Source organism: Lissotriton helveticus, chromosome 5_1, assembly GCF_964261635.1.
Source record: "Lissotriton helveticus chromosome 5_1, aLisHel1.1, whole genome shotgun sequence".
Lineage (NCBI taxonomy): Eukaryota > Metazoa > Chordata > Amphibia > Caudata > Salamandridae > Lissotriton > Lissotriton helveticus.
Window position 1 is genome coordinate 712,615,127 of NC_136065.1, and position 24,620 is coordinate 712,639,746.

The 24,620-nt window shown below is 47.7% G+C and overlaps 1 protein-coding gene across 1 annotated transcript in view; it reads right to left on the reverse strand.

Annotated features, from left to right (window-relative positions):
• The window catches only part of TLL2 (tolloid like 2), a 2,328,887-nt gene that overhangs the window by 507,540 nt on the left and 1,796,727 nt on the right, over window positions 1-24,620 (reverse strand). Inside the window, exon 14 of the mRNA XM_078643121.1 lies at window positions 11,675-11,800. Within this exon, the coding sequence (XP_078499247.1) occupies window positions 11,675-11,800 (126 nt within the window). The remainder of the gene's footprint in view (window positions 1-11,674; window positions 11,801-24,620) is intronic.

Sequence of the window (24,620 nt, forward strand, 5' to 3'; positions counted from 1 at the left end):
TCATTTCGCCCGATTTCATTAATTAATACCGATTCCAAAATCTTTTCGAAAATCTTGGCTTCTAGATTAGCATTGGTAGTTTCCCCATTGGTTTCTATCCGCCAACATGGATTCATCCCTGGAAGGGACACTGCGGATCACGTTCGCCGTGTCGTAGCCCTTTTTGATTGGGCCCAAGTCACAGGGTCTCAGCTTGGAGCAATCTTCCTAGAGGCGGAAAAGGCGTTCGCAGGGTAGCTTGGGGTTTCTTGTGGAAGGTTTTGCATTGGAAGGGGTTTTCCCCAAATTTTATTGATGCCTTACAGTCATTGTATATTGCCCCCCAAGCAACCCTGTCAATCTCAGGGGCTGTCTCAAAACCTTTTGACATTGGCAGGGGTACAAGGCAGGGGGGTCCCTGCTCACCCCTTCTATATTCCCTATATATCAACCCCTTTATTAGTAAGATAGAGCTCTCCCGGAACATCCAGTCGTTTAAGATTAATACGGTTGATTTCAAAGCGCTGGCATAAGCTGATGATATTGTGGTTCTCACTAGTAATGTGTCACTCTCGTTTATAGCAATTAAGAATTTGGCGGTAGCCTTTGGACAACTTTCAGGCTATAAACTTAATGTCCAAAAAACCCAGGTTATTCAGTCATCGGCCATGGGAATTTCTGACGCCCCAGTTGTGCAAAGTGCTATGTATCTGGGTATTAAGATCACCGCTGCAGTCGAACAATTACCGGAAATGTATATTTTGCCCATTATAGATACTGTGAATTCTACTCTGCAAAGGCTCGATAACCTTCATTTGTCCTTATTTGGCAGGAGGAATGTATTGAAGATGTTGGTTCTGCCAAAATTCTTATATATCTTTAAGACTATACCCTTGGAATTTGCTCAATCTAGTCTTTCTAGTGCGCAAAGATGCTGCAATCGGTTCCTGTGGAGCTATCATTCTCCGCGTAGGGCTGCCAAATGGATGTGTCTTCCACTAGGTAGGGGTGGGTGGTCAGTCCCTAATTTATTGTTTTATAACTGGGCAGCTCTTGTACAGCATCTGGCTGTCCCACTCTTTGCCACACAAGCGTCACTTCCACCTGCATCTAGCCCTTCTATTTTCGAGATCGGCCTAGGGGCAGATGCCAATGGGACTCTTCTTTCAGTTCTAGAACCCAGTTACTATAAAAAAACAAAGTTCAAGGTTATTTTAGCAATGTTTTCAGTTTGGAGAAAGGTGCGCCGATATTGTTCCATCCCCAATATCAATTTTTATACACCCCTGACTGCGGCTAGGCTTTTGCCATCTATCTTTCAAGATTCTGTTACATTTAGGTGGAGTTCTTTGGGCATTAATGTACTGGGTGATCTAGCTCACGATGGTAATGTAGCTCCGTTTTCATTTATAAAAGATAAGTATGGATTGGATACTCATGAATTTTTTAAGTATCTTCAGGTACGCAGGTAACTAACTTATCTTCTTCATACTGTTCGAGGTGCGTTATCTAGAAGCTCACTGATGGACTTGATCTTAAGGAGAGCTCGCATTGGCGATCTTTACCAAAATTGAATACTGGCCCTTCCGGACGACCTTGTTGTACAGAACGCAAAATTAGAAGCTAAGCATGGGAAGGGTGGTTTGGATGTTGTTTATGCATTAGAACTTTCTAATTCCGTGTTAATTTCTGGGAGCTTACGCTCTCAAAGCTATATGGCCCTATTTGATTTGTATTTCACCCCCGCTAAAATGTCGAAATGGGGAGGTACCACTGTTCATGGGTGTCCAAGATGTGGTCTTTTGGCAGCTAACGATATACATATGTTTTCTTTGTGTGTTAAGCTAGATTTATTCTTACAAGATGTTCAATCATTCATTAATATATCTCTTAAATTACCGGTGGTATTATCTGCAGAATTGGTCATTATGGGGTGTGAGTTAGATATGTCTGTGACTAGGTCCTCCCATAAGGAAGGGCTTATGTGTATTTTTATGTCGCTAATTCGATTATGTATAACTTCAGAATGGATCAACCGGGTCCCGGCTACTTTTCTAAATTGGAAGGCAAGGATATTAGCCCTTTATAATTTAGAATCAGCAGTGTTTTTGAGAGGGGGTATGAGGTGGTGTGAAAAGGGTTTGAAAATCTGGGGGCCCGTTAGGCTTTGGCTGAATAATTAATTGTCTGTAGTGTTATAATTGTTATTTGGTTTCTGTTGCCTGTATACTCTCCCGTTAGATTAACGCACACCTATCTTCCTCAATGCAATTCTTTCATTTCTTTCATATTTTGCTTCATGCGTTTTGATTTTAATGTTCACAATGATGTGTAATTGGATTCTATTATGTTTGCCTGATTTAATCACCGGTTATTGCATTTTTTTTGAGTATCTTCAAGCTGACCAATAAAAATATTTTTAAAAAAAAAGAACAGTGCTCAGCCAAATCTATTTCCATATTTAAGGCACCTAATGCACTCTGGAGGAATCCATCCAGGGAAGTGCCTGTTTGCTGCTTAGACCGGTTGGCCCACGTTTCTCCATTCTTGCCAGGCTTAAAAGTCTTAGCTGATTCAACAAATAAAAATAAATGAACTATCAATTCCCAATTTAGATACAAAGGTCCATATAACCAAAGAAAGAGTAAGGAAGCCAGTGAAAGGGGGGCCCAACCCAGCCTGTTTCGAGCGAAGACAGGCACGGTCTATGCCCAGGCATGCCCGCATGCATCTTACACCACAGGATAAAATAAATCCTTAAATAGCTCCTGACCAGTACACTGCAGAGACTCCCCACCTCCTGGATTTGCAGAGCGTCTTGGGGCTTGAAGTCTCATCCCCCTCTAAATGCATGTCTAGCGCTGCAGAGTATATGGAATCCTTAAATAGTGCCCAACCCACACCCTGCAGCAGGAGACTCCCTGCCTCCTGGATTTGCTGGGCTTGAAGTCAAAGGGATTCCCTCATTTACATTAGACCACACTCTCATGCAAATGAGGGAAGACCCTCTGAAGATAGTGCTGGTGCTACATGTGCACCAGCACTATCGATATTACGAAGGGGGCCCCACAGCCTCTGCGGCCCCTTCTGTAATATCATAGTGCCTTGGACCATAAAAAGTGTGTGGACATGCCCGATGTGCCCTTGTGGCACTATCTGTAATACGGCCTCAGGTCACAAAAGCATATGAGCAGTGAACATACATTAAAACTCAAAGGACTAAGGGCCTTATTTAGAATTGTGAATTGAATACTCTTGTAAACCTCCTGTCCGCAATATTACAACTGCAATAGGCTATAATGCACTTTTAATATGGTGGATGGGGCACCCCTTACTTTTGTGACAGAGTATCAAGTCTGTCAAACTCCAAAAAAAAGGAAAAAAAGACATTGTGTGTTGGAGAAACTAATAAACTATTGCCTTGCTGAGCAAGTGAAAGACTAGCAGAACGCTTCTTAATGTAATGTGATATTCAAAACACCAAGGGCTTCAACATAATTAAGTGGCAGCATTTGTACGGGGCTGCTACATAAGGAGTACCTTGGTGCTGGTCTTTGTACTGTCTAGCCAGACAATTGGGTCTTCAAAGTGCTTCCTGAGAAACAGAGGTGTGAGTTTTATATCAATATGCTAAAGACGAGTCCAATAGAATTAATGTCTGAACTGAGAAGGAAGGTCCTCCTTGTGGACTGAAATTATACTATGGGGACATGCTTTTTCTGGGCTTTGCTGAGGAGATCTCCTATGGGCAAAGAGGGTTTAATTGTCCTTGCCAGATCACTAAGACTCTTATCTATCAACGCATTTCTCCATAAAAAAGGTAAACCCATTGACACTTCTGGCCCGATCAGCCTAATTAAGAGCCATCAGATGGGGGGAGGGGGTGAGACTCACTCATACTATGTCATTTATTTAAAATGAGCGACCCACCACTGCCCGTCCTAATGGGCCATTCCCCCTCACCTTTTGCCCACTATAAAGAATGTCTGTCAGGCTGAGAAAAGGGCAGTCTGACAGACACTCTTTATTTTCAAATCAAGCAGCCAGAAGCTAGACATTCGCTGGCTCCCCTGAGCTGAACTTTGCAGAGCTGAAGAAGTCACAACTTCTGTAGGTGGGACATCCTCAGCTTGGCAAATCTCCTTAAGGCCCTCTGCCTCTTGACGAGGGGGGGCGTCACTGACTACCTCGGACCTAGGTGCTTCAGTTTTAAGTCCTCAACTGCCCTAGGCTGAATGTCAATCGCGGACACCTCATCCACAAAGCGACCCATTCCTGTTGGCGAGTGCTTTACCACCCTCTTGAAGAGGGTGGTAAACTGAGAGTGTTTTGCGACCGCAATTGCAGTCGCAAAACATTCTTACATGGCTTGTGGGATCGCTAATACCGAGTTGCTTAACACTATTTTGCAAGTCACAAATTATTTGTGACTCGAAAAACAGGGTTAGTACATGGCCCACAGGTTTTTACATGCGCGAACGGGTCTAAAACCCATTTGCGCATGCAAAATTCTATTGTACATCTGGCGTCGGGTCTTCTAAAGAAAGTTCTCTCATTCCTTCACAGAGACAAACATACTTCCATAGTTGCTGCCTGAGTATTCTCCCAAAAATATTATCCAAATGATCTGTATGTGAAGCTACCTCCATAATAGATAGCATTACTCCAGCAAACACAGAACTTCATTGTTAGGACAGTTGTGAACATCCTGCAACCATGCACTTGAATCTCCCGTCTCTGGCAGCAGAGAAGAGAATGCAGCTTAAATGTATCACTATGATTTATGCTTTTGGGCACAGAAATCATAATTAGCCGATTCTCTGTAACCCTCTATTCCTACCCAAACTATGAGCAAAGGAAACCTATTCAAATTATGTGTCCCAAAATATCTAGAGAAAAAGAGCTTCAAGGATTTTCTTCCGATACCTGCCTCCTAAATGTTAGAACAATCTGCCTCTGCAAAAGAGAAGTTGGAAAACTATATGGCCTTTTGCTGAGCCATAAAAACCTTTATTTCCTTTCTCTTACTTTATTTGCTTCCTTTTATATGTTCACAGATGTTCGCTAACCTGCAAAAATCAGTAACATGCATGTAAATCTCCTAAAATGGGTTCAAAATCTACTTGAAACTGAACACCCCTCAATGCAAGATATGCTTTGATCACCACTGATAACAAACAAGTTAGTATACAAGAAAATATAACTGTAAAGAACCTTAATGAATTATTTCCCACTCACAGGAAGCACATTATTTGTCAACAACCGTCTCAGCTTTAAGGGCCAGATGGATTAAACACATGCGGTACAGCTTGATCTCTATAACTCCAGATTCACGGCCTTAGCTAAGGGGGTTGTGCAGGGATCCACCTTAAGCCCCACTCTTTTCAATATATATGTGGCTGCTTTGGCCAAAGTTATTAGATATTGTGACCTTGATGTCATTTCATATGCAGATGACACACAACTTGTCATCACTATGGGGCACAACCCTGAGTCCACTAAACACAAACTCAGGCACTGCAGGATAAATATTCTGTCCTAGATGTTAGCAAATGTTCTTCAGCTGAACTCAAGTAAACAAAAATTCTACTATTTAGGAAAGCACATGCCGTCTAGTCAGACAATTGGTGGCCGACTGAATTGGGGTTGACTGAACGCCCCCAAAAAGTGTTCTAAAACCTGTGGGTTCTAATAGTTGACAACCTCTCTATGAAAGAGCATGTAAACTCAACTGCTGTAATATGTTTTGGGTTGATGTGTATGCTCAGAAAAGTCTTTCAATGGATAACTTTGCAGACCAGGAAAACTCTCACTCAGGCACTCATAGTGAGTCACCTGGACTATAGGTATGCCCTAATGGTCACAATGAATGAAAGCCTCTTTTCAAAACTCCAAATTGATCAGAACACGGCTACCCTCCTGGTCTGCAATCTTCCGCTCTGTAGCATCCTGCTACAAGGAACCACAGACACAGGTTCTTATATTTTAGGAGCTTTATTGTATATCACTTGTCTCAACCCTGTCCCTACTCTAACTGCCTTCATCCTGTTCTGACCCCTCCTCTTCCCCTCAGCCCATCTAGCTCCGCCCATCCCAGCTACTAGACTGTCAACTATATTACATCTCCCCCTTTCTTAACAAAATGAGCTTAATGTCTTCAGTGTTCGCAATTCTTCAATCCACCACACGGGTCGGTGAACGGCCTGTTTTTCAAACTCCAGTAGTGTAGAATCAGTGGTGGGCTTGGCTTTGGTCAATCTTTCTGTTGTCTTGATCAAGGCATTCTTGACCACGTTGCGTGTGAACTGTTTACTCTCACGGTCCGCAGTCCTCATGTTTCCTTCCGGTGGTGTGACTACGGTTGGTTCAGATGCTCGATCTCTTTCACGAGTGGATAATGTTCCGGTCCTCTTCCGAGCACCCGCATCTACTTTTGCTTCCTTTTGTCTTGTCCGGCCGAGGGCAACACTGCCCTCAAATTCAGAGTCATGTATACCAGACAGTACGGTGTTACCTGATGAGACTGTCTTGGTTTTGTTCGGTAACTCATTCGCCACATCTACCCTTACTTCCTTTTGGCTAGCCCGGTCGAGAGCAACACTGCCCACCAATTCAGGGTCATGTACGCCAGACAGTACGGTGCTACCTGATGAGACGGTCTTGGTTTGGTTCAATAACTCATTCACGGCCTCGGGTTGTCTGGCGAGCTCGTGAGCTATCGGTGCATTGGCATGTTTCTCTCTCATCTGATGATCTCTCTCTCCTGACATGTCCGGCTTTCCTTGCGGAGTGACTGGCTGGTCCCTTCCCGTCCGGTTATTAAGGTCCACTGTCTCTGTTTTCCTTTTGTAGGTCCTGTGAGTCAGCCTCGCGGACCCCTTCAGGGGTGATGGTGTCTGATCTGTGTCTGGATATACTTGTGACTGACATGACAGGTTGTCAGGTGGAGTGACTGAGTATTCAGAGACCTTAGTGTGTGACATGTTGCTCTTGACGGGAAGGATGTCCTTTGGTTCCATGGTGTGTTCGGGTGGTTGACGCCATGTCTGTTGTCGGGACCATGACTTGGTCGACTCACGGGATTGGACAGACATGTTCTCTGGGTCAGAGAAGTCTCTTGTCGACTTCCAGGATCGGGCAGATGCGCTCTCTGAACCAGAGGAGTTCCTGGCCATAGACGTGCTTTCTGGGTCAGAGAAGTCTTTTGTCAACTTCCAGGATTGGATGGATGTGCGCTCCGCGTCAGAGAGAGCCTTCTTCCCAATCCTTCTCAAATGTTTCTTTGAAACGGTCTTGTGTAATGGATTTTTGAATTCCGTAGTCCGTGACAAATTGCTCTTTCCCTTTGAATTGTCTTTGGGATGTTTCTCCGTGTGCCTTTGTTGGAGCATCTTCAATGCTGTCTCATTTGGGGGTTGTTTGATGACCCCACGCTTGTTCCTTGTGCTTGATCCCAAGTTTTTGCCTTTTTGTCCTTCTCGCCTGAAGTTAACGATTTCCTCTCCGTTTCTTCGTTGTCGCGTGAGCCAAAGATGCATGGATCTTTTCTGGTTCGTTGCTGTGGAGGATCAGTCCATCTTGTGCGACCTGTTTCTCCTTCACACTTGTTTGATGTTCTAACACCTCTGATCTGGGGCTGATGTGGTCTCCTGCCAGATGTTTCCTTGGACTCGTCTTCACTGCTTGACGACTGATGTTCCTGCGCCGACTTCAGGTGTTGACCAGTGCGACCCCTTCTTCTAGGGTTTGTCTTTCTCTCCCACTTGTTGTGCAGGATGCCCTCTTGTCCAGGAGTGCGATCTGTCCCACTTGACGCTCTTTCCTCATCAGAGTACTGTGTGTCATACTTTGAATAACTCCTTGAGGAACTCTTGAGGGGTGAATAACTCCTTGGAATTGTCTTTTGGATGGTTGACTCTGAGTCATCTGATTCTGAGTAGTCCTTGTCACTTTCTTTGTCACTGTATCTTTCCCGTTGTCTTTTTGCTGGTCTGCCTTCCCTCTCTCTCCTTTCAGTTTTGTTTGTTTTCTGAGTTCTATCTTCCCAGGTATCTTGATGGTTTGCTCTCAGGTGCACGTCCTTGAATCCGTCTCTTGCTTTTATCTGCCTTCCAATTTCGGCCTTCTTGATGATTTCCTTTAACGACCAATGCCCTTGCAGGATCTTGCGCTTGGTGTCAGGGTTTGTGCAACCTTCAACTATCCGAAGTCGAACCGCATCCTCATTTGTGAAAGTGTTGAAGTGGCAGCCTCGTACCAGACTTTGTAACCGAGTGATGAAGTTTGGCAACGGTTCGCCTGGTTCCTGCCGTGCTGTATTGAAAACCATGCGGTTATGATCCACATCTGTCTGTGCGTTGAGATGGGCACAGAGCTCCCTTTGGAGTCTTTTATAGATATCTGTATCCTCTTTGGAAAATGTCCTGATTGGGCATCGGCCCTCAGGACCCACCAGATGGAGGAGTAGTATCAGACATTTTCTCTCTCTTTGCTCACCATTGGCTTTTAAGAAATCTTCCAAAGCTTCGAGCCACCAGTGTCGTTTGAGATCCGAGATCCAATCATCAGTCTGCACCGCTGGGGGCGGTACTTCAATGTCTGGAGTGACCCGCTGTGCTACGTCTCTTACCGCCATGAGAGAGGGAGATTCTGATCAAGGTCTTTGGTCTGGTCGTTTGCTTGTGCGTCTTTTATTTTGCAGACACGTGTCACTTCATTACATTTGCCACTGCGCATTCGCTTGCGTTTCTCAATGTTCGAGTTTCCACCCGTGCTGACGTTTGTTTTTTTGTCAATGTATGTTTGTTAAGTCACTCTTGTGGTTGCTCGTGCTTATTCTGTTTTGGGTGCCAAGACTTGTTCATCGTTGTTCACGCGCCGTTATCCACGCTTATTCATTTTGCCTTACCAATGCCTGTTTCTTGGCATTTACCAGTGCTTGTTTATCTGCACATACCAAGGCTTGCCGACGTGCAGGTACCAATGTTTGTTTATTTGCATGCACCAATGCTTGTTTATTTGCATGTATCAATGCTTGCTTGCTTGTCTTTGCCGATATTTGTTTGGTCTTCGCCAATGCTTGTTTCATTTGCATATACCAATGTTTGTTTCTTTGCATGTACCAATGCTTGTTTATTTGCATGTATCAATGCTTGCTTGCTTGTCTTTGCCAATGTTTGTTTGGTCTTCGCCAATGCTTGTTTTATTTGCATATACCAATGATTGTTTAGTGGCATGTACCAATGCTTGTTTATTTGCATGTGCCAATGCTCGCTTGCTTGTCGTTGCCAATGTTTGTTTGGTCTTCGCTAATGCTTGTTTTATTTGCATATACCAATGTTTGTTTATTTGCACTCACCAATGCTTGTTTGCTTTTGCTAATGTCTGTTTGGTCTCCGCCAATGCTTGTTTCTTTGCTCTCGTCAATGCTTGTTTATTTGTTCTTGCCAGTGCTTGTTTATCTCCATTCGCCAATGCTTGTTTATCTTTTCTTGCCAATGCTTGTTTGTTTGCTTCAACCAATGCTTGCTTACTGCCTCTTGCCTGACTTCAAAATGGCCGCCTACAGTTCACACATGGATGGTGTCCCAAGAGTTGCCTGACTAAAAGATGGCCGCCGTGGTTATCTGCAGGCACTACTTTCTCTCTCTCTTCATTCAACCTGATTCTTCACACGGGACTCACCAGCAGTTGCTTCCAGGGTCAGCACACTCCGGATTTGGCTCCCTCTGGTCAATGCCACAGTCAGGTGAGGATGGGGTGGGCTCCCGCCTTACTTTGCAGGGTCCTTCGGCGGGGCATGCCAAAACCCACGCATCCGGAGTGAGGTTTTCCGACGTCGGGATTCAATCAGGCTCCAATTTTGCCGCGCTCAGCAGCGCTTGGCAACAGACCTTCGTGGGGCAGTCCCCACCTGGATTCACACTTGTTTGGCCATAGCAGTCCTCAGGTGAGGTTGGGGTAGGCTCCCAACTCACTTTTTGGGCTCCCGCTCTTCAGCGCCGATAGCGTGCCAAAGCTCACGCATCGGGCGGGACTCGCGTTTTCGGCGCGAAAGGCTTCTTCTTTTCCGAGCGTTTCAGCGCTCAAACGCTCGTGGTAATGGCTCCCTCTGGGATCCTCACAGTCTCTGGAGGGGCAGGGTCGCCTGCTGCTGGCTTCTTTTCTCGGGCAGCAGCTTACTGTACTCGGCAGCGTTTTTCTGGACGTTACCTGGGACAGGGTGTCTTCTTGGGGTTCTGCATGCAGTGGGCTTGCTCATCCCACCCTCGTCGCCAGTTGTAGCATCCTGCTACAAGGAACCACAGACACAGGTTCTTATATTTTAGGAGCTTTATTGTATATCACTTGTCTCAACCCTGTCCCTACTCTAACTGCCTTCATCCTGTTCTGACCCCTCCTCTTCCCCTCAGCCCATCTAGCTCCGCCCATCCCAGCTACTAGACTGTCAACTATATTACACGCTCCATTCCCCATCTGAACCTACGCTACAATCTCTTCATTGGCTTCACATAAAAAAAGTGTGCTCTCTCTTTTTTAAACTTCTGTGTCTAGTTTTCAAATCCTTGCTTGCAAATGGCCCATGCTACTTGAAAAACAAGCTGCAGCCATACATTTCAATCTGCCATCTCAGTTCTAGCAAATTACTGTTATGTCCGAAATGTTTTTGTACGGACAGGCATGGGAGCCATTCCATTTCATTCCTGTCCCCTCAACATTGGAATCAGTTACCTCTGGAACTACTCTCTTGTCTGGACTTCTTTTCATTTAAAAACATCTTTAAAAACATGGCTGTTTAACCTTTAATGTAATTTTGAACTGTGACCTGTAGGCTGCACAAAAGAGATCCCTTCGGGGATGATGTGCGCACTCTATTAATTCATCTAGCATAACATAACATTACCAAGATAACCTGGCATGAACTCCGATATTTTAAGTCAAAGCGTGACTCCCAAAGCACGACTTCAGAACTGCAGTCATGACCATTTCCTATCACACCTAGATGGTGGCAATCCCTCTTTACCAGCGTTCCAGGCATCCACTTCGAGCCCCTAAACAGTGTCTTCCACACTGGGGCAACATTTAGCAAGCAAAAAATACAGCCAGATCAATAATGTTCTAAGAACTAAATTAGGTTCCTTAGTCACGATATGGTTGTCCCATATTTTAGACTGCCACCTCTAACACAATACTGTACCTAAAAGACAAGATCAAGATTTTAGGTTGAGAATTTGACATACACATTCAGGAAACCACCAGGCTTGAAACAAAGAAATATGTGTAGACATAGTCCTGAGGACAGACCTTTCCGTTTGATATGCACCAAGGCTCCATCGCATCACCCCCACACAAATTGGAAAAAAAGTTTGTTTTTTGCCAGTAAGGTAGAAGATGAACAGCCTCTTCCAAGGATCACCTCAACCAGAAGTAACCCTCAAGGATGCCAACAAAGGAAACCCGTGCACCTCTCAATAGCTCCTCCTACTGTGGTGTGCCAGTCTCATAAGTGGGATGGTGGTGTTTATTAAAATCCATGAAGCATTTAGAAATGTACAGCTCAGCGCTTGCTGAAAGGCAAATAGGTAAACCAAAATTCATACCCCATTGTATAAAAATGTCAAAGGTATAAGATTTATATGCATATTTTACTACAACATTCAGCATGATGCATACATGGTCAAAGAAAAATACAAACCTTCACATCTCTTTTTGTCTGCCGTCAGCTCAAATCCAGGTTCACAGACACATTTATAACTTCCCAAAGTGTTCAGACAGCGTTGCTCACAGCCGCCATTGTCAGGTCTGGAACACTCATCCATCTCTAAGAAAACAAAAAAAAGTCATGTGATATAGGACATTTCTCTCTTTCAGAATATATCTTTCAACAAACCAACATTTGAGATACTTCAGTGCAATAGGACGTATTCGAAAGGCACATATAAAAAACATGAAATTCTTTCACTGGTTCACTTGACATTTGAAAATACAATGAAGGGTACAAAGGCATTGATCGGTCTTAACCAAATTGTCTGGGACTTCATAATTGTTTCTCATGTACATTTAATATGTCCAAAACACCAGTCCAGCTTACCTCAAACACGCCTCAACTTCTACCAACCCACCAGGCACCTTCTTTCTGTGTCCAAGGCAAGAGCACACCTACCTCACATCAAGAAGGCCAAAAGTGGAGGGCCTCATACCTCGCAACCAAGACCTGGAAGGACCTCCCAAAACACCTCAGTACCTCCTCCTCCCTCATGGACTTCCAAAGAAACCTCAAGACATGGCTCTTCCAGATGAAACAAGCATGAGCTCCTTCTCCCCCCTCGAGCGTGCTCTACCCAGCTACTGGATACTCTCACAGGTGATTAGATGTGCTCTACAAATTCACACAAATGGCACCTCGCGAAACGACGCAGAGATGGAAGACGCTGGACGCTTTGGAATAGTACGAAAAAGGGGCCACACTAGGATGGAATTTTAACCTTGGGACTAACTACCCATCAAAAAAAGGGTACTTAAAATACAGCGTCTTCGAATTATTAGTGTTCCGCTCTCAAATCAAATTCACCACGGCTGTGAAAATTAAGCACTGTCCTCCCACACTTTACCATTCTTGGAGTTTTCAAAATTCTTCTAAAAAAATGGGTTGTCTAACGCCGCAATCCAGTTATTTAAAAAGAATATAATCTGAGAGCGGCTGACCTCAGACTAAGCTCTGGTTATAGGTCCTGATGAGAACCCACAAAGGACTTTCCGGGTTCGAAACGCGTTGACCACATATTGACCTTTCAAGTGATTAGAACAGACTGTCAGGCTGACCTTCTTTCATAACCTTTGATTGAACTGCTGTAAAAAGTTTGATAAAATCATTAGGTTGCCCTTGACTGTACACTGTTTGGTCTTTTGCCCAATGACTAGAGTTGTTAAAAGAATGTTTATCTAAGAAAATTGCTCCTTTTTTGTCTCTTTTGCTAACCTTATAATGTTTGAAGTTTTTGGAACTTGAGCTTGCTTACACACTTAAATATGAATTGACTGTCGTCTATGTCTTGTCTTTTGTTGTCAATTAAGTGTGCTGTCTACATATGTGTAAATCACTATTATTCAGATGTGGTGTAGTGTGATTCATGTAAATATTTGCAGAATTAGGTTTTGTGTTGACCATTCCGGCGGTCTTCTTTTTTCCTACAACGCTTCCAAATTATGGAATGCTCTCCCACTTGAGATTCGGGCTCAACCGAACCTGCTCTCTTTTCGTAAACTCTTAAAGACATGGCTGTTTCCCTAACCCACTTCCCCACCTCCCTCTTCTTTTTCACTAGCGCTGGGACGCTTACGGGCAGCCATGTGCTTTACAAATCTGTAAACATAAACATAAACATTAGATAGGTTATCCATGTTCTAGGTTTGACAACTGTATTTGAATTGATGTCAAAGCTTTCCTCATTAAATATTCTTCTTAAATAAGAATACAGGCATTCTTCCAGAATTAAGAACTCCAACTGAATTAGATGAAAAGACTTCTACACCAGCCAAGCAAATTCCAAAAATAAACACCGGACATGAACATATAAAGGTGTGTTCCTTGCCCCCATGTATGTCAGTACTAAAGCAGAAAATGCATCCATCATTTCTAGAATGTGTAGTGAACTTAATAGCCTACTGCCTTTGGTAGTGAATATTCCGTTGGGAACCTACTTTTATTACATCTGGTTCAGACATATGTCAAAATATACAATTCTTAGGATCATGACCGCTCAACACGTTTAAACTCAATCCATGAAAGATAATGTTTTTTTTGTATGGATGAGCACATCTTAAAAACTATGTCATGCCACAGTCCGAAGAAAACCTGCAATATTTAGAAACATGCTAAAAGTTTGGTGAACCTAGAATAGTTCTGCATGCATAAGACCTCGGACAATTAATGCAAAATGGAAAACTACTGACACCGAATAAATACTACAAAAAACTCCCACTCAACCTTGATCACTTTACTTTTGGCTGATAGCAGCTCTCTAGGTTACTATCTGTTACACAAACTCATAAACATTTATTTTCCTTTAACTTTATTTTATTTTTTATTTCGTTTAATATAAATGAGAACACTTTCTTCATTGAATGACATTATCTAATAAATAGTGCTCATTTACAAAACATATTTCATACAAAAAATTGCCAATGTCATCTTTTTTAGCGAATGTAATAAGTACTATTTGCGCAAATCCAGTGCCCATATCACATTTCATCCTGGAGGATAACATCCTGAAGTCTATCTAGTACATTTACAAACAGTAACATATCCCCATTATCACATCGCATTCACGTCCTCACCTAGCCAATCACTCACACACATACCCTCATCCATACACACCCCAGTACAACATGACATACACAGATGGAATCACAGGGGTGACTCATCAACCCTCAATGACTGTTAGTGAATGGGATGTCACATCATCCGGTCGATGTACGTTTCAGTGGAAGTGAACAGTTATCTCCATCTTCTTCAGGACCACTCATTATTAACTTAATACTGGGAAGTAGTAGGGGATCTAAAAACAAAGGATGACAGGAACCCACATAGGGAACAGATGTTCAAGAGACTGAATGATTCTAATCATTGAGACGGCAGGAGAAGTAGTGGCCATTCTTAACCAGGAAATCCTAGAATTGGAAGATAAGCTGAAAAGCACCACAGCATTAGAAGAGGCCAAACCAAGACTAGAAAATCTAAACAGTGAGCTACATGATTGTGAGGTATACTAATCAAGAAAAAGACAGACAAATGGTATACGCAAGAAAAGGTGTATCCTTATCTTAGGGCCAACTATTATCAGGAAAGGCAACATGAGCCAGAAGCTCAAATATATAGGAGTAATCAGAGGAGAAAAGTCCTAACATTTTAGACACCTACTCAACAGATTCAGATGGAGAGGTCTCCAATACATCTGAGGGAGCTAACTTTGACAATCGACCACAAAGAGGTAGACAAGGAGAACAAAACCAGTATTACCAAGCCCCACCTCCTTTTTTAGCCAGAGGCCGGAACAGAGGCAGAAACAGATACCAGAGACAGGACAGAGGGGGATGCCATCAGATGGACCCTTAAACTCCACAATTATATATGAGAATGCGGAACCAGCAGTATTGGAGGTCTTGAAAAATACATCCAGCCTAGGCGTAGGTACCATTCGTATCTTTAATCTGTCCCAACGCTGTCTAAGTCAAGTTGGAATGGCAGTATTGAGTAATTGAGTAAAGACTTATCATGTGTTCATAGTACTTCCTGTGACAAATTCCAACTCAACCAGGACATTTTTCTATTTTTTAGAAACATAAGGCTGAAAACTTTTTTTTCCCCAAATAGACACACAAGATGGTAATGCAAATCTTTCAGGGTGTAAACCTAAATCTATATTCACCCCTACCTTTGGGAATGGTAGGTCCTGAGATGGCGATCTTTGAAAAAGCTGTGCTTAATGAACTACAGAAAATAACAAAACATCCTTACAATAGTAATTCTAATCTGACTAAATCAGAAAGATGTGCCCATAAGAGACTTCAGGAACATTCTAGACTCACCATCAAACCATGTGATAAGGGAGGAGTGGGATAGATTTGCACGAATGCCCCGTACTAATACCCATTTAACTGTTAAGGAATACTGCATTAGAATCATATCTCACTCACTCTCGGTGGACTCCACCTACATGTGATCTACCTATTATTACAGAAAGACATCATTAATGCAAGATGCAGATTTGGCGAGGATATGAAGCCACACTCGTGAGAACTATTGATACCGTTCCGCCATCCCATAAAAATGATATACACCAATAGGGTCTTTTGGGCCATAACGCTAATGAATATATCCAATCAGCCCAGTATTTTGGCCTTTCATTTTGGTAGTGTAATACTATGATCAGTGGGAATCAACTATGTTTTTTTCCTTCTTTTCTTGGGAGGACTTATCTGTTCCCCGACTAAGTATTGATGCAAACCAATAGGAATAGTGTATAAATTGATTCTATACCACTGCAAGATGGTGCTCCTGAGACGAGCACCAGCAGTATGGTTTTCATTCCGAATATGATTTCCACCAATTAGGAATAATGATCTAAGCATGTTACTACACTCAGGATGGCGCTCCAGGGACGTATTACATTCAGTAGCATGCCTCTACGCGGCATATCGTGATAGCATCACGGACTTTCGGACCATTACTTTAAAAAGCGTTTCGCACCAATAGTTGCCCCTTCCCGTATGACAGTTGGCTTGGGACAACATAGGTGCGGAATGAAAAACAAGTGGCGCAAATTAAGTGTTCAACATGCTCATTAATTGTGAAATTAAAGGTGGTCTCAGCAATGTTTATTTATATCCTCACTGACAGCAGAATGATTATGATATTAGGGTCCCTAGCCAGTACTGGCAAAGTGTAGCTCTCTGTGCGCACAACCCTCCCTGCAACGTCGCACACACTATTTCTATAGGAGGGGAGCTGGTGGTTTTGTTAACACCCATTCGAGCCCAGGGTGGTTTAAACCTACTGAATGTTCACATAGGGGCAATGTAGATATACACTGTAAATATAGCAGTGATCAAAAGCTGGCTGTGGTGACTAATGACATTTGTATAGTGCCAATATCGGCACACTCCCCAGCCCTCCCACAGCAATAATTGTAATAAATAGACACAACACATTTTAGGTGGAGAAAATTGCTGCAGGTTTATTTGCATAACAATATGCCAACATGGTGGGTTAACTTACGGGCGATCCCAGGGCAGGCAGCCACTCGCTGCCTGCCCACCTGATGAGCCATAAAACACGGTGGCCCTGACCAACCGGTGTTTTCATTTTGGGGGAGGGGATAGCCCCTCCCACTGGTGGACCGTCAGTCCACCCCTCACTCACGCCCCTCCCAGCTAAGGTGGGGCAGAGCGTTGCAGGCAGCTTCCGGTTGCTAAGGTCCACCACCGCCCGGAGGACTCGCGGGGCGCCGTCACTCCTCCAAGATGCCACGCTAGGACCTCCATGGGGATAATTGGCTTTAGCACCCTTACTGTGCTCCTGTAGAGGGTACCCTTCTGTACCTTACAGCCTTTGGATCGCCCTGTAACTCCGCCTGCAACACAAAGTAAAAAGGTTTAGTGTGCCCTCCTGCCCGTGTGCCTGGTATGCGGTGGGGAGGTAAAAAAGCATCAGGGCAGCCAGGCAGGAGGAGCACCGTCGTCCGGCAGCAGCAAAAGAGGGCACTCAGAGGGCGGGAAAGGTATAAGTACCTTCCCCCCTCCCCCCTCCTCCCGGAAGTGACGCCACTGAGGGTAACCCTCCCAGGTACCCCAACACTAAACCGCTAGCTAATGTGCAATCCTGTGGCACCCTCCTAGGAGGGCCCCCTTCGTGGGCCCGGCCGGGGCAGCCTGGCATAGTGCCAATATTGGCACACTCCCCAGCCCTCCCACAGCAATAATTGTAATAAATAGACACACCACTTTTTAGGTGGAGAAAATTGCTGCAGGTTTATTTGCATAACAATATGCCAACATGGTGGGTTAACTTACGGGCGATCCCAGGGCAGGCAGCCCCTCGCCGCCTGCCCACCTGATGAGCAATAAAACACGGTGGCCCTAACCAACCAGTGTTGACATTTTTGGGGAGGGGATAGCCCCTCCCACCGGTGGACCACCAGTCCACCCCTCACTCACACCCCTCCCAGCTAAGGTGGGGGGGAGCATTGCAGGCAACCCCTTGTTGCTCAGGTCCACAACCGCCCGAAGGACTAACGTTGCGCCGTCGCTCCCCCAGGATCCCATGCAAGGACCTCCCTGGGGATAATTGGGTTTAGCACCCTTACTGTGCTCCTGTAGAGGGTACCCTTCTGTACCTTACAGCCTTTGGATCGCCCTGTAACTCCTGCACATCCTTGGGTGTGTCCTCCGCCACCCCAAGGCCCCACACCATATAGCCGTAGAGATTCCCCCCCCCAGTCTCTGTAAGACTTTCTTCTTCACGCAATTCCAACGCATGTCTGGTATCCCAAGCCAAATTATCCTCATGGCTGTGAACCCGTGCCTCCATTTTCTGCTATCTGCCCACTGAGATACCCTCTGGACTCCAGAATGTCCCATTACCCGGACCGTCTTTCCTGGCAAATGAAGATGTAGAAGTTTGAAAAACCATTTATTAAACATCACACAACAATCAAATGTTTACACTTGCACACAATAACACCAAACAGTTACACCGACATCCTATGTCACAACCCTAGTTTACGCAACTACATCTCTTCCCTGATCGTGTTTGCTTGAAGTCCCTCATGATCGTATGAATCTTTTATAACAGTTGGACTCCCAACGCCCCACCTGTTTGATGCGTTCCTCCGGCAAGCCTGCCCGGAAAGCCGTGGTCGCTGCCCCTATCCTGAAAGAGTGGCTGCAGAAACGTTTGCCCTGGATCTTGTTGCCTGACAGCTCTAAACACACCTCCATTATGCGCTGTACCTGATACTTGGTCAAGGGTGTACTGTCTGCGTGCATAAGCAGGTAGCCGTCTGTCGCGTGGCGCAGCGCCAGGTAAGACAAGACTAGGAGCACTGGACAATACTTGGCGCTCTCTAGTTTGTTCAGCACGATCATCCTCCCTTCCCCCGCCTGGTCTGTTTTAGATCTACCTAGCCTTACGGTGAGGGCCCCGCCTGCCAACACAGCATCCTGCTTGTTCAACACCACCCCAGACGTGTCTTGTTTTGACCTAGCTACCAGTTCCCTCATTCTAAATGCCCCGAAGAAGGCCAGGCTAAAGGTTGCTGAGAAGAGGGCCACCTCAAAAGCAGAGTGGGTCGCCCTGTCCATCCAATCCAGCTTCCCTTGTAGCGTCTCAAAATCTATGGCTGACCTGCTCGTGGCTCACTCCTGGCCCAGCCTTTGAGTGCCGCCCAGATCAAGAAAGACTTAGTGGGATCTACCTGCCCCCTTAATCTAGCATGGTGGCTGATCGCTGACAAGTGTCCCGCAATCCACGGTTGACTCTTCCCCTGGTCCTTTGCCCACAAAATGAAGTCCTGAGTTCTGCTCTCCATGGATGGCCTCACTTCTTCCCATGCGCCGGTTACTTTGCAGAACTTTTCCACACACGCCCTGTACCGCTTGATGGTCCTGGGTGCTAAGGCCAGCTCGCCCAGCCCCCTCAAGCGTCTTTCAGATTCAGTAGGAACCATAGATGTGCTGGAAAAGTTGTCATCTCCTCCCTCGCTCTCGACCACGTCTCCCGGAACCTGTGCCACTGAAGCGAAAAAGAGCATCAGCCGTTGTGTTCTGTACCCCTTGGATATGTCGCGCCCTACGCTCAATGTTGTTAACTAGGCACACCCTCACCAGCTCCCTCAGTAGACACAAGACAAGCGGGCAGGACGCAGACTGCAAATTGATGGCCCGCACCACTGCCAGGTTGTCGGACCAGAAAAGGACCCTTCGTGCCCCCAGAACAGAGGGCCATAGGTGGAAAGCCACCACTATTGGGAACAATTCCAGGGCCGTAATGTTGGCTGTGATCTTCTTCCTGTGCCACACATTGGGCCATCTCTGCGCGCACCACTCTGTGTCCAAGATGACCCCGAAGCCCTCTCTGCCAGACGCATCGGTGAACAAGGCGAGTTCAGGAGTCCCCGCCCAAGGCGCCCTCCATATCACAGAGCCATTAAAGCTTTCCAAGAAGCTCGCCCACATGCTCAGGTCTTCCTTCATCCCCTTGCTTAGCCTAACTAGGTGATGCTTCCTGTTGACCTTTGCTGTTGCCCTGGAGAGCCTACTTGCAAAGACCCTCCCCGCTGGTATTATCCTTGAGGCGAAGTTGAGCTTACCCAAGAGGCTCTGCAAGAAACCCAGAGTGACCTTCTCCTGACCTATGGCTGCCTGGATATGCCTCCAAGGTCCTGCACCTTGTCTTCTGGGAGCCTGGATTCCCCTGCTATGGTGTCAAGTTCGATCCCTAAAAATGTTAACACTTGCGCCGGACCTTCCGTCTTCCCAGGCACAAGAGGGACCCCCAAATGACTGGCCAGCAGCTCGAAATCCCTAAGGGCATTGCTGCAGTCCTGTGAACCATCTCTCCCAATGAATAGGAAATCGTCTAGGTAGTGTGACACCCCTACGACCCCATAGCCTGTCTGAAGAGCCCACTGAAGGAAGCTACTGAATGCCTCAAAGTAAGCACCTGAAACTGCGCAACGCATGGCCATGCACCGGTGGTAAAAGTAACTGCCTTCTAGACTGAAACCTAGCAGGTGTTGGCTGCTTGGATGCACTGGTAGTAAGCGAAACACTGATTCGATGTCCGCTTTGGCTAACCAGGCACCCTTGCCCGCCCTCCTGATTAAGTCCAAAGCCACGTCCAGTGTACAATACGGGACAGAACAAGCGCCTTCCTCCAGCCTTTGGTTGACCGAGCCACCTTCCGGGTAATAGAGGTGGTGGATTAAGCGGAAAGCCCCAGGCTCCTTCTTTGGCACCACCCCCAGAGGAGAAACCACAAAATTGTCTAGGGGCGGTCGCAGGGAAGGGCCCGCCACTCTCCCCAGTGCCTTCTCTTTCTCTACTTTGGCCCTAACAACCTCTGGCTGTTCCTTGGCTGACCTGAGGTTATCGGCCTCCTTGGCCCCTTCAGGTCCCACATAAGGGATTTCGAAACCCTCGCTAAATCCTGCTAGTGGCATCTGACTGTCCTGTGAGAGCGGATACTGTCTGATGACAGGCAAAAGGTTCGACAAACTGACTGGCGAAGAGCCCTTAACTGTGCCCCCACATTCCCGGGGCTGGCCTACGGTGGGGACTGAGAGGGGTTTGGGTTGGATAACTTGTGGGGACCGCAAACTTGCTACCTCAGGTGGGGGAGAGGGGGTGGTGGAAGGACCCAGGTTGCCCCGTCTAACTTCCAGAGTCCTGTTTACCTTTGGTGTACCCCCTTGCTGAGAATGGCAAGACACCGCTGCATGGGGCCCACCACATTTGTTGCATGTGTGCAAAAATGTACATGTTTTACTCCATGAGCAAGATCCCGTGTGGAACAAACAGCAGGTCCCTGGGGGCGACCTTCTGAAGCCCCCTCTATAGCTCTCTCTCCCCCTGTTCCCTCTTTGAAAGGACTGCTTGTCACTGCGTGTCTGTGTACTACTGCTTGCTTCCTTGTTCCCCTGACTTTTAGGCTGTGCCCCTGCGCCTTGCAGCGGGCATGATCCCATGTGATCTAGCCATAGCTGTACTTCCTTCTGGTCCCAACGCATGTCAGGACACATACTTTTACTAAACTCCCTGTCATAGCTCACCCAGCCCTGTCCACCCCACTTCATCGCCTCATTGCGAATTAACGCACCGCATTGCAAGAGCCCCTGTACTGGATGTTTCTCCAGGATGACTGCGGACAGGATAGCAAACGCGTCTAGCCAGTTCTCTATGGTCTTCTCTGGCCACGGCTGGTACTTAACCTTTTGTCATCCTCCTTCACCCCCGCTTTTCTGGCATTCACCCCATCCTGACCCAACAAGAGCAGGGAGAAGATATCTATCAGCTCTCGCCTCCAGATAACCTCCTTGGCCGCCAGGCCAAGGAGCAGTGACCTGACAGCAAAGGTGCCGCTGCGACTGGCTGAACGGCGCGTGGTGCGATCTGCTGGACAGGGGGAACCCCATTCGGCGGGCAGATGGCCGGCGGTGATGGCATTCCCAGCACGGCTAGACTACTGCTCGCAGGGATGCTAACCAGCGCACTGGCGGATGGGTAGGAAATGACTAGCGCAGCACCCGCTGAGTCTGCCACCTCCCAAAGGCTAGAAGGCGCTGGAAGGATGGCGGGAGTCGCTGAGAGGGAGACCTCCCCTGCTCCCTCCACCGGCTTGTTTTGCGGTGGCGTGGCTGCAACACCCGAAGATACCCCTGGGATGGCGGGAACAGGTGCCCCCTGCAGAGTTTGCTTAACATTCGCATAGCTAACCCACACCATTGCAGCTGCCAGTGCCCCTCCCTCTCCCGTAGGAGTGCTGCTGCCCAATTGGGGTGCATGAGCTCGCATGCCCCTTTCTTATCTCTGCCATGAAGTTCTTGAGCGTGTCCGTGAGCTTGCCCAGATCTTCCCGCGTATCGTACATTGTTGCGGCCATGTGATTGTCTTGCGGGGTCGCTGGCCCCAAGGGCTAAGGGGTGACCTGCTGGGGCCCCGCCTCCTTCTGCACGTGTAGTCCCCTGGATGTGGCTGGGAGCAGGTCTGCCGGGAAGTCGTTTGATGTGGGCTTGCGGACCCGCTTCGGTTCTCTCGATGGCCCGGCCTCAGTGTTGAGGTCAAGCTCCGGAGGGGGCAGCTCGCAGATGACACCAGAGTCCTCTGATTCGACGGCCTTCAAGATCCCCGTGGTCCAGGTCAGGCCCTTCCTCTAGTCTAGGCCATCTGTATAAACGCTGCCCACTGAGCTTCCTGCGTGGCGTCCGGCAACGAATAATCCACCTGCGACGTCTGCGTGAAAAGGAGTGGAGAGCCCTGGCTATCCATGTCGGATAGTCGAGTCCTGCATCCCTCAATCTACGGAGATAAGGTTAGTGTCAGACAGCACCTTACCATACCCTTAGTTTGGCCAGGCCTCTTGTCAGCTGCAGAGCCCCATCCCCCACTCCCAGTAACCACTTACTCGGAGACGATGTAGATATATTTATGTGCATTCCAGGACTGAACACTGCGAGAATCCTGCGTGCGAGATGAAAAGAAAAGTTAGCATAGCCCCCCTTGCATCTTGAGACCTTCCTCGCTTGTCATCATTCACTCCCCGACCCCCTCCCAGTCCGTGTCTGAAAACGCCATCCCCAGAAGCACCAACTGCCCGTACCTGACCCTGTTCATCGTCAGCTCCTTTCCTATTGCTGCTTGAAATACTTGGGCAACTGAACTCTGCAATTAGAAAACAAAAGGTACCCTCCATTCTGAACCAGGTTGCCCCAGAACCAGCACACTGACCCCAGTGTGCTCTGACCCTTGTACCTGTCGATGCCTCAGGTGGCCCCCCCAGGTGAGTAGGGCGGCGTTCAGCGCGGTTCCTGCATTGGGACATAAAACATACATCAGTTAAACCCTGCCCCCCTTCATATAAAATATGGATTTCTCAGCCTGGAACAGGGTCCTAAATGCTCCCACACTGCCACCAAATGCCTAGAAAAGTGGTGTTGCCCGCTGCCCCCGCCCGTCCCCCACCACCCCGGAACAGCCCCTCCCGCTTCTCTAGGACAGGTCAAGAAACTGGAACCCCCCGGAAAGTAGCTGCCCCGGCCGTGAAAAACGCACCCTACAGCAGGCCAGGAGAATCCCAGCAGGACCCCCCAGAGGACAATCCGGCCTTCCCAGTGTGTGGGTGGGGAAATAAAGGGGGGAGGGGAACACGAGGAAAGACGAACGGGAGAAGGACTGGGAACTGTCGCCAGAAATAACCCCGAAAACTAACCGGCCCGGCGCGGAGGAGACGATACGAAAAGGAGCGGGGTGCAGGGGAGAGGAGGGGGCTGTCAGGAGCCGGCTTCGAGGCGGAGAATGTACTCATGCGGAACCGGGGGCAGCCCAAGCACCGCCGTGTTGAATGAGCGGCCGGGAAAGGGAGACCGCACGCCATGTCCCTAGCGCTGCCGTGAGTGTGGAAACCCCTCTCACCGCCCTCACCGAAGGCCCGAGCCGGACCCAGGACGAGAAGCCGCCCGCACGCCCCTGGAGCTGGGAGGAGAGGGAGGGCGTCTACCGTGTCGGGTCTCCCCACTTTTACCCAGAGCTCGAGGCCCATGGCCCCCCGGACCTGCCTAACTGAAGGCCGAGGCCGGACCCAGGACGAGGAGCCGCCAGCACGCCCCTGGAGCTGGGAGGAGAGGGATGGAGCCTACCGCGTCGGGCCTCCCCACTTTAACCCAGCGCTCGAGGCCCATGGCCCAATGGGCCCACCTAACTGAAGGCCCGGGCTGGGCCCAGGACGAGGAGCTGCCCGCACGCCCCTGGAGCTGGGAGGAGAGGGAGGGCGCCTACCGTGTCGGGTCTCCCCCCCTTTACCCAGCGCTCGAGGCCCGTTGCCCCCCCGGGCCCACCAGCGCAGCCAGGTCCGGGGCACCAATACAGACTGCTACCCGGCATAAAAAATGGGCCCAACCGGGAGCAGCAGCCCCCCCCCCCGGATACGGGGTGGGGAGAAAGCAGCTGTATGCTGCAGGTAAGGCTCCCTGCACCGAAGGGAGAGTGCCTGGGGGAAAGGAATCGGGACGAGGAAAGGGCCACCCGCCCCCCCAGAGGAGAAACCACCCTCCCCTCACTACCCCCACCTTAAAAAAGAAATACATCACACGGGGGGAAAATTGCATATGAATGCGGGCGAAGGGGCTGCCCGGCCCCCGCGAAGGAGCCCGTAGGGATCACTCACCTCGTACTCAATGCAAAACAGCATCAGGGCATCCAGGCAGGAGGAGCACCGTCGTCCGGCAGCAGGAAAAGAGGGCGCTCAGAGGGCAGGAAAGGTATAAGTACCTTTCCCCCCTCCCCCCGGAAGTGATGCCACTGAGGGGGACCCACACGGGTCCCCCCCAACACTCCACCGCTGGCAAATGTGCAATCCTGTGGCACTA